Here is a 10,997-nt window from a genome sequence, read left to right on the forward strand (position 1 = left end):
CCCCCCCCCACCCCCCACACACAAAAAAAAAAAAAAAGAAAGGGAAATGGACTAAAAATAATGTTGCAAATTGTGTAGTTATCATGGAAAACCAAAGTCTTAAACTTCATTAATTAAGGGGTAGAGAGTCTTAATTAAGACGTGAACGTGGCCTAGGAGAATTGGAAAGGAATGGCCATGGCAAATTCTGTGGAAAAAAAGCCCCTGAGGAAGTATCTTATTTTGGTTGCATGAAGTTCGTCTAACACAAGAACACATGAGAAGAAGGGGACTGAATGATACAAAACACCTATCTTTGCATAGCGGAGTTGCAAGGGAGCTACAGTATATGCTCTTGTTTTACAAGATATGGTGTTCTCTTTGCGCTTGGGGTGATGATGCAGCTAGTGAGGTTCTAACTGAGGCGCGTCTGTTGCTGGTTGAAAAATCATCAGCTCATGTTATATGAGTGATTGACTGTGCACAGAGTTAAGATGTTAAATTAACGTATATTCTATTTTAGTACTAATGGAAGATGGTATTGAAAATATTGTCGAAATGTTAATATGATAAAGAGAATATCAGATCAAAGTTAAAGTTGTTAAAGGCGTATTGAAATGGAATGATGTCGGGCATTTTGAGACATTCCAAAATGCAGAGAGAGATATATAAATTGGGATTGGGAGGTAGTATGGATTTTTAAATTTTTGGGCATCAGTTGGTGATGCCAAGAACTTTCTAGAAGAAGTCTTTTGGAGCTGGTATGGGAAGAAGACTTCAAAACAACTGCTGAAAGCATGATTCACAATTCCAGTCGGCATTGGAAGGAAGGAAAGGAATCTCAAATGTTTGAAAGAAAAGCTTAAGCTCTTTGTCAGACTACCTTAGCTTTTTGTAGATTGTGTTCATGAACTTTTGATTTCATTCTCTCCCTGCAGGGGTAAGCCTGACTTGTTCATAACTTACAGCAGTTCCTTAGTGCTAAAGTTGTGAATACAAAGTTATCTTTTTAAAAAGACAAGGTGTAGAGAGTTGCCAAGATTGCGCCCCCCTCTTCTACCAATATGTTGCAGATTACTCTTTGAGATGAATACCAAACAATTTATGAAATAATGATAAGAGTAGCATGGATCCAGGATCAAATTGTAAAGCTTAATGAGCGTGTGCCACAAACAGAAATGAGCATCGGCTGCTCATGTGCATTTAGTGAACCTGGTAAGAGGTTGATGCTTGATTTTCAAAAGCCCATCCCCTAGGCCTTCTACAGTCCTTTAACAATGTGGGCTAATGGTCAATGAAGTAGGTGCAACCTGGGAGAGCAAGGTTCAAATGTCAGTAGAGACAAAATACTAGGTGAAATTCTTCTCATCTGCCTAAGCCTTGGTGGGTAGAGTTACCCGGTTCCTGAGTTGGTGGAAGGTACCATGTACTTGGTGGAATAGTCAAGATGCGGACACCACCATTTGTTAAAAATAAATAAAGAAGAGATTGGTGATAAGATTCTGCACTCCTTCAAACTATAGAAGGATGTGCTCTTTTTTGATGTATTCTATCAGTACCTTCTTGGTACCTTTTCAATAAAATCTTTACCTTTACATTAAAAAATAAAAAATAAGAAAAAAAGAGACTGGTGATAAGATTCATCTGGTGCAACTCAAGTTAACTGTTGAGTGCCAATGTGGCATGGAAGACATTAGAGGTATCATCCTCTTTGCTCTTGGCAATACTTTTTGGACTCAAAAACATCCATGTTCTTTTAGCCCCTGCAGAATAGGGCCGATAAAGATCACATTTGGTGAAGAATCTCCACCCCTGTTTATTTTAACGGAATGTTTGGGAACTGGCTAAAAGTGGACCACTTTGACAAACATTGTTGACTATTGGTGCTCCAAGTAAAAGAATATGGATGTTTTGAGTCCAAACCCAAAGATAGTGGACAGTTTGGGGCCTTTCTCCAATCCGTTAGTCATAAGTTGTTTAGCATGCAATAATTATATCCATCTCTAGTTTTAAGATGTTTCTGCTCGCTTTGTTTTTTGGACAATTACTGCCACCCCATGTTCGGATGCAGACTGTAACCTATGATTGGAAATTGGGGAAGGTAAGCGATAGGAAAGGAAACTAGAAGGATATGAAATGGAGGAGAGTTATTTTACTTTTGTTTGTTTTGAGTGGAAAATAAGGAAACAACAACAACAACAACAACAACAAACCCATTATAATCCCATAAGTGGGGTCTGGGGGTGGAAAATAAGGAAAGCAAGGGGGAAATGTTTGGCTTTCTTCTCATGAATTTACTTTTACAGGTGCACAGAGAAATAAGATTTTTCCTTAAAATTCTTGTCCTTTTTCTACTCAAACAAACAAGAGGAGGGATCATTTTCCCTTCTTTCTCTTCCTATCTATTCTTTCCGAGAAAGTGTAAATTTCTTCACCGAACAAAAAGACGTTAATGTCTCAATTTGTCTGTTTCGGCCTGTGTACAGCCTTTGAAGTGGGAGCTCAAGCAGAAGCCTGGACTCAGCCCTCCACGTGGTGGGTTCAATCTTGATGATCCCAACCAACAGATAGTTGCTGAGGACATATTTGATGAGTACGGAGGTAACATCTTCTTCCCATGGCCAGTGGTAGCTCAGGTTAAATTCTTTTATAGTGTTATATGTATACTGAATCCTAATGCCCTGTTTGATGTGCAGGATTTCTTACTGCGGATAATGTACCTGATTTGCTGGCCAGCTTATCAAGCAAACCAAATAAGAAAAAGAAGTCCAGTAAGAGCAAGCACAAAAAGCGGTCTTCACCAGCTAGACCAGATTTACGTGATCAAGAAGAAATTACTTCATCTTCGGATGTTGATGATAGAGGAAGAACACTGAAGAAGAAAAAGCACAAGAAGAAGTCTCGAAAGCATTCTGTGTCTTCAGAGGACTCTGATAGCCATCGGAAATGTAGTAGTAACCGACAGAGACATTCACTGTCAACTAGGAGAAATCATTCTGAGTCAAGTTCAGAGGACGATGATAATGACAGGCATCGGAAAAGGAGTAACAGACACAGACGTTCACGGTCAAGTTCACCTGAGCGTGAAGATAAGGAACACAGGAAGAAGAATCATAATGAGTCAAGTAGGGAAAGCATTCCGAGTCAAGTTCAGAGGACGATAATAATGACAGGCATCGGAAAAGGAATAACAGACACAGACGTTCACGGTCAAGTTCACCTGAGCGTGAAGATAAGGAACACAGGAAGAAGAATCATAATGAGTCAAGTAGGGGAAAGCATTCCGAGTCAAGTTCAGAGGACGATAATAATGACAGGCATCGGAAAAGGAATAACAGACACAGACGTTCACGGTCAAGTTCACCTATGCCTGAAGATAAGGAACGCAGGAAGAAAAAGCATTCTGAGTCAAGTAGGGGAAAGCATTCCGAGTCAAGTTCAGAGGACGATTATAATGACAGGCATCGAAAAAGGAATAACAGACACAGACGTTCACGGTCAAGTTCACCTGTGCCTGAAGATAAGGAACGCAGGAAGAAAAAGCATTCTGGGTCAAGTAGGGGAAAGCATTCCGAGTCAAGTTCAGAGGACGATAATAATGACAGGCATCGGAAAAGGAATAACAGACATAGACGTTCACGGTCAAGTTCACCTGTGCCTGAAGATGAGGAACACGGGAAGAAAAAGCATTCTGAGTCAACTAGGGGAAAGCATTCCAAGTCAAGTTCAGAGGACGATGATAATGACAGGCATCGGAAAAGGACTAACAGACACAGACGTTCACGGTCAGGTTCACCCGAGCCTGAAGATAAGGATCGCAGGAAGAAGAATCGTCACTACCATCATCATCACAGTCGGCACAATCATTCTGATTATTCATAACAACGAAGTTATATCATCTAGCTGTTGCCTCCTATAAAAGAGCTCCAAAACCTACTAGTGATGCAAAAGCAGTAAAGGGAAAAATGGTGAGCCACGTTAAACTGATGGAAGGAAAGTAATAAGTCAAATCATGGAGTTAGCTTCTTGCACCTCTGTATCTATGCAATGTTTTCATCTTGTGTGGCTATCATATTGGGATTCTTTGGCTTCCTTTTTTAGGTTACTAGCCCTTATGCTTCTCCTAATGCAGAGTGAATGCAAATTCTACTATATAGAAGCCGCTTGGAAGCAGGTGGAGGTCGTCATGCCTGCTTCCCAAGGGCCACTTTTGTCTTTTCGTAAATTTTGCTAACAGCTAACACGCGTAGGGTAATTTTGACAGGTGGTGCGATATAGGGACTCTCACTGCCAACGACTAATCCCTCCCTGTTCATCCTCTTTCTTTCTGTGCTTCATCTTCGATTTCTTTCTATCTCACAGCGATTAATTTGTTTCATCTTCTGTCACCTGACAGAGTGAGTAATGAATTTGGTTTCACTGTAATCTATGAGATTGTTCAGAATTATGTAAGCTCTTCCTTGCTTTGATACCAATTTCGCTGCTCCTTTTTATTTATCCTTTAATAGAAATTATCTGTACTGTACCTTCTCCTTCAAAGTTGGATTATATGGATCTCATTGGTGTTTTTTTTGGACTTCCCAGGGTTATCATTATTGAAGTATTTGCTTAAATGTCTTCTTCGTACTTGGTTGGTAAATGTTGCGCACCCCATGCATCTCTAATTGAGGGTTTTATTTTTCAAATTTCTCAATTTTAGTCCAAGTTGTCTGTGGTGTGCCCTTTATTTTGTTCAATTTTGGTGATTTTTTCTCTATTCTTGCTTTCATTCAATGTCATTTGTTATTGCTACTGTAGTCTTGGTGTTGGTGGGTATCGGCTACAGGCTATGTTCTTTTGGATAGTGTGCTATTGGATTTTTACATACATGTCAGCAACTTTATCCAATTTGCACGATGTTGTACGGAATATGTTTGATAATATGCTTGTATGAACTGCCTTTGCACTGCATGGAAGAAGCTATTTATAATCTTTTCCTATTTCTAATAGTCATGTGAATGGTGATTTAGTGAAGCATCTCCAAGTTATATTTTCAGTTCTGCTTTGCCTAAGCATTTTTTTGTGATACCAAGAACAGAATTTTTTTCGTTTGTCTTCACGCTTATTTTCAGAAGAAGTTATTTTCTTCTCAAATCTATGTGGGTATCTCCCAAGATAAGTCCTTTATGAGGTTTTAAGTTTTATTGAAGTAAATTCCAAAAGGAACTCTTAATTTGAGGTGTTTCCTTTATTTGGCTCTAATGTATTTTTCTTCTGAGTGTTATTATCGTTTCTATGATTTTTTTGTTGGTGGTACTGATATATTGTCGTTTTTTGTCTTCTTGAGCCAAGGGTCTATCGGAAATAGCCTCTCTACCCTCTCGGGTAGAGGTAAGGTCTGCATTCACACTACTCTCACCCGACCCCACTTGTGGGATCTTACTGAGTCATTGTTGTTGTTGTATTTTTCTTCTGAATAGCAAAAGGAATAAAGAAACTTATGTTTTGTCTTTGTAAAAAAGAACAAGCTCCACATGATTTACTAGGGTCAAAATCTGTTTTTTGTACTTATTTAGTAAATTTTGTGTATATATATATATATATTGGGTTACAATGAGCCCGTAACAATACATATAAACTACATCGGTCATCGTCCCTGCCAACATTTTATAGGGAAAAAGACTTGCTCCTGATTGATAAACTAACAAAAAGAAAATAGAATGCACCTCATCCGGCACTTAAAAGGCACAATTGAGGATGTTACCATGAAAATAAGAGTATCATGTGGAGATAGCATGTTCTAGAAGGCGAATATTTAGCTAAAGATAGTCATAGAAAGCCTCTTTTATCAGTATCATCTTCCGCATATTCTATATATGGCCTTCTATCCTAGGTAGAAGAGGAATATGCTTCAAGTGTTTGTTCCATATTTTGCAGCTTCAAATTTATTCACCTTAAATTGTTGCAAAAATTAGTGATTTGTGCTGATTGTTGGTGGAAGACAGACCTAAAAGAGAGCTCCCTAACGGACAACATATGTTGCTGAAGGTTTATTTCAGATTTGCTCTATATTATGGGAGTTGGGTGTTCAACATAGAGTCGTGTTCAGCATAGAGTCGTGTAAGTACTGCTCTTAGTCATGTTGTCATTTATTGTTGATTTTTTAAACCTATTTCATGTTTTTTCAATTATATTAGGAAGCAACTGCCCATTAACGGAAGGGAAAACTCCTTTAAAGGGCTATTGAAAGGTACTTTGTATTTTTTTTTCCCGCATGCGCACAAGAAACCTTCAGTGCTTTAGTGATGCTACCTAGAACGTGACGTCCTAATTTTTCTTCTCTCTTGGTTTTGTGTTTCCTCTGCTTCTCATTCTTTATTTTATCAACTTTGTGATGATTTGATATCTGTTTTCATATTCCAATTCTATTTTCTTAGCTTTTTCATGTCTCAACTGAGAGCTGAATTAAGTAACTGTTATTGTTTCTGCCAATTGATTTTAATACATAATATTATTCGACCACTTTTCACTGTTAACTTGAAACCAGATTCTACAAATTTTGAAACAGATATATTGGGGTTAACTGAGTTGTAGTTGCATATTAATCGCAATCAGGGTGTTTGACGCTATGCCTTAAACAATCCAAATGTGATTTTTATAAAACATTCCATTTAGATGTTGCGTCCCACTTGTTACTTTGTTTTTTGAATTTTCATTGTGCCCTTCTGTGGAATTTCTTATGCATAACTATTTGAACTTCTGCTTCACAAACTATGAAATTATTTAAGCTCTTAACATCATTGAAATAGTTGTGCAACTGTGAAATAATGTCTCTTAACTCTAGGGAAGACCAAGCAAAATTCGTTATCTGGGGAGAGAGACTTTACAAGTAGCAGAATTGATAGTACTAACTATTGAGTCAATATGAGGAATATGTTAGAGATAGAACATCGCCCCTGCAGAATTGAGATTCCTGTATTAATCAAGATACTAGGCGCGTAGCAATATTAAGTTCTAACTTTTATGCGTAAGGCGGGTATTGATTTACAACATCTACTATAAGCAAAACTGATAAATAATTTTATGATGTTAATATAGTAAAAAAGTCAACAAGTACATAGGTTTAAGTAGTTGTAATCCTGTCAAGAAAGTAAACCAACCACTATGGTGTGGTTGATGGTGTCCTATTGCTGTTTGTCATTTACCTTTAGGACTAAAACAGCATAAAAATCTTTGAAATAAATTCCACATGCAAGAAATTAAGCCCTGAAATGTTCTTAGTTTGCTGGAATTTTAGATGTTTGTAGCATTGCATGAGTAGTAAAAAATGATTGCACGTTTGGGTAACTTGCAGGAGGCAATTCATCAACATCATTGTGTGTATAACTTCATAATTTGCTGAATTTTCAAAGCTATGCTTCGGGCGAGCTACAAAAAATTAATTAACAGCAACATCAACCGCATGGTACTTAATGAATTTCTTATCATTTTTTCCGTACTTTCTTATGCCTCTATAGTCCGGCTTAAATCGTTTTACAACAACAACAAGCCCAGTAATTTCCCACAAGTGGGGTCTGAATCTTCTTACATGTTAATAATTAGGAATATTTAATATGCTTATGTGAAAGGTTTTAGCCTTGAGGATGAAGAAGTCGCATTTGAGATGACAAATATCGCCAGCTATGGTGAATTATAATAACTTAACGTATAATATCTTCAGGTGCCTTGCATCATATCGTGTCAATATGTGGATAGTTTATATGTAAATAGATTACTCTCACGTCTTTTTTTGCAAGAACATATCCCTGAATGACTTTTGTACAACTTAGAACAATCATGTTCCTAAAGAAATGTATTAGTATGAAACGATCAGTATGCAACACTATCTATATTTGATTCGATATTATGTACATTTTTTGGTCTCTTCTTTTTTCTGTAAAAATTCATGTAAATGTAAAGGTGATCAAGATTAATTAATTCTCTTACTTAAACAATCAAAATGAGAATGTTATGACAGTTTTTACAATATTGGGCCCGCAACGCGGGCCAGAACCCATCTAGTTTATGGAGAAAAGTCCAAAACAGTTCGGTATCTTTGGACTTGGGTTTAAAATGGTCCTATTTCTTATACGTGAAGCACTAATATTCCATATTTTTTTATAAAGTGGTGCAGTTTCAGTCTTTGAACCAAACCACCGTGAGAACTCTAACGGAAGCCACATATAGCACGAGCCTCTATCACGTGTTTTTTTTCTTTCAAAAACAACAGAATTCTCTCAGCATCTTTGAACAAAAACCATCGAACTTGTTACCTTCTTGTCCCAATTTATTACAACCCTAGCTTGCAAATTGGTGATGATTTTAGCTGAAGAGAGCGAAATCTTGTGGTGGCCAACTTATCTCCACAAAAAAATGTGTGTTGCTTCGCTGCTGGAGAGAATGTCAAGAAAGAAGCATGCAATTGTCAATATGAGTTGTTTCGGTTGAAAGATTCATTTCATGGAAATAATGAAAACAGTCTGGAGAATTACTCAAAGAAGTCTGTGAGACGTGTTTGTATGATTGTAAGATTTTGAAGTTTTGCGAGTGTTTTGTAAGTAGTAGACTGAATTATCATATTGTGGTAAACGAATTTGTTCTTTGAAAAGCTGTCTAAGCATTGAGTGTGTTGTTTGATTCTAGCTTAGAGGAACCAGCTTCTTTAGAGCCCCTCCTCACCTGAGCCTGAGGTATGGAATTCTCACGGTGTTTAGTTAAAAATATGGACTATTGTGCTCCATGTATGTAAAAGAAATAGGACTATTATCTTGGAAAAGGGTTTTTGCAAAGACTTTGGGTGCCATTTCGGAGAGTGTGGGCGTGTATTTGTTTCAGTTGGTTCATAAGAAATGTTTCACGCGTCAATGCACCATGCAAAAGAATTTTTTTTTTAATGAGAAATTTCTCAAGACCAACTAAACTAATTATGCAAAAATCTACCTTATAAGAGATCAAAAATTTTTACGAATGAAGACAAAGAGGGCATTTTTATAGATATTTTCAAATGCTTCTTTCACTTGTAAAACATTTACGAATGCATTTTTATCATCTTTATCTGCGGAACGGGCTTAGGATTCTCACCAAGAGTTCAAAAGCAACAAAAACAAGTATTTCGATATTAGAACATATATATGTGTGGGAAAAATCATTAAAATTTTAAAAGTGAGAGCGATAAAAATAAGTTTTTTTTTGTGTCGTGATAAAGAAATTTTGAGAAAAATTATCCCGGTGTCGGATTTAAAGCACGTTATCTCAGCAAGTTATGGTGATTGTCAGGATTTTGCCACAAATATTGACATATCGTTAAATTTTTTTAGCATTATGGCTAAATTCTCGATGCTTCAAAATTCTGGTGATTGTCAGGATTGCTTCAAAAATTTGGCCAGACTATTTTTTTCAAGATTTCTCTTAATAGATCAAAATTTAAATGGTGGTCCTAAAAAGGACATTATAATTTTTTGGTTTAAAAATGTATTAAATTTGAACTCATAATTTCAAAAGTATATTGATTTCATTAAGTTTAGATATTTGATCCGCTTCCGTGTATACACACAATGATGTATTTGTTTTTTGAAATGCAGACTTATCATATTGACAACAAAGATTTTCCAAAGAGAGAATTAAATTGAATCTTTTGGGCACGTTACTATCACTAGTTGAGGACAAAATTTAATTGGAAAAATTGCATCAAAATTGTTTGAGCTTGCGTTTATTAAGTGGATCTTTCGGTATCTTTCTAAAATAATTAGAAAGCAGACTTTTGCACTGTGATTCATCAAAAGGACAGGTTAATGCAATTTATATATGCATTGTTACAAACAAATACATAAAATTAACCCAAAATGACAGAGAAAGTAAACGAGAAAAAGGTCAGTGTCACCCGTTTCGTCTTACACAGTTCTATTTAACGACATCGTTTTTATCTCCAGATAATCAAATTTTCTCTTAAACCCTACTCCTCCCGTTCCGAACAAACTAACAAAACAATGGCTCTCTTCCGAGCTCGAATTGCTTCTTCTTCTCTTCTCAGCAATGTCATCCACCGCTCTTTCTCTACCAGTAAACTTCTCTATATTCATTTTCATCTCTCTCTAAATCAATACAAAATCTCTGCAATTTAACCTCTCTTTTTTTTTTTTTCAACTTACAGGTCCATTTGAAGCGTTGGCGTCCAAAATGAAACCGTCAAAGGAGCTGGAATCAATGATGAGCCATGAGATAACGAAGAGCAGTATGGTCTGTGTACCCTATCACCTTGGATCCCAACAAGTAAGCCCGAAATTTCTCAAAGGCATAGACAATGGCAAGAAGTTCTTGCTCAGTCACCGTGTAATTCATCTGCGCTCCATTGAGTGTCTTGCTTGCATAATAGACCGGGTGAAGAACCTNCGTTAAATTTTTTTAGCATTATGGCTAAATTCTCGATGCTTCAAAATTCTGGTGATTGTCAGGATTGCTTCAAAAATTTGGCCAGACTATTTTTTTCAAGATTTCTCTTAATAGATCAAAATTTAAATGGTGGTCCTAAAAAGGACATTATAATTTTTTGGTTTAAAAATGTATTAAATTTGAACTCATAATTTCAAAAGTATATTGATTTCATTAAGTTTAGATATTTGATCCGCTTCCGTGTATACACACAATGATGTATTTGTTTTTTGAAATGCAGACTTATCATATTGACAACAAAGATTTTCCAAAGAGAGAATTAAATTGAATCTTTTGGGCACGTTACTATCACTAGTTGAGGACAAAATTTAATTGGAAAAATTGCATCAAAATTGTTTGAGCTTGCGTTTATTAAGTGGATCTTTCGGTATCTTTCTAAAATAATTAGATATTCTATAGGTAAGTCCATAATATAAATTAAAGAAAAAATTATAATACTAAAAAGTTAAAATAAAATAAAAATAAGATAAATTTTTATAATTTTGAGGGATAAAATAGGTATTTGGTAATACAAAATTTGGAAAATCTAAGTTGAGTGACCTACTGAGTGT

The 10,997-nt window shown here is 36.2% G+C and overlaps 1 protein-coding gene across 1 annotated transcript in view; it reads left to right on the forward strand.

Annotated features, from left to right (window-relative positions):
* LOC109243335 (uncharacterized zinc finger CCHC domain-containing protein At4g19190) overlaps positions 1 to 4,557 on the forward strand; it is an 11,191-nt gene extending 6,634 nt beyond the window's left edge. The window contains exons 6-7 of the mRNA XM_019410243.1: positions 2,466 to 2,580; positions 2,676 to 4,557. Coding sequence (XP_019265788.1) covers positions 2,466 to 2,580; positions 2,676 to 3,898 — 1,338 coding nt within the window. The 3' untranslated portion in view covers positions 3,899 to 4,557. The remainder of the gene's footprint in view (positions 1 to 2,465; positions 2,581 to 2,675) is intronic.
* Positions 4,558 to 10,997: the final 6,440 nt, after the last annotated feature.

Source organism: Nicotiana attenuata, unplaced genomic scaffold (assembly GCF_001879085.1).
Source record: "Nicotiana attenuata strain UT unplaced genomic scaffold, NIATTr2, whole genome shotgun sequence".
In the NCBI taxonomy this organism is placed as follows: Eukaryota; Viridiplantae; Streptophyta; class Magnoliopsida; order Solanales; family Solanaceae; genus Nicotiana; species Nicotiana attenuata.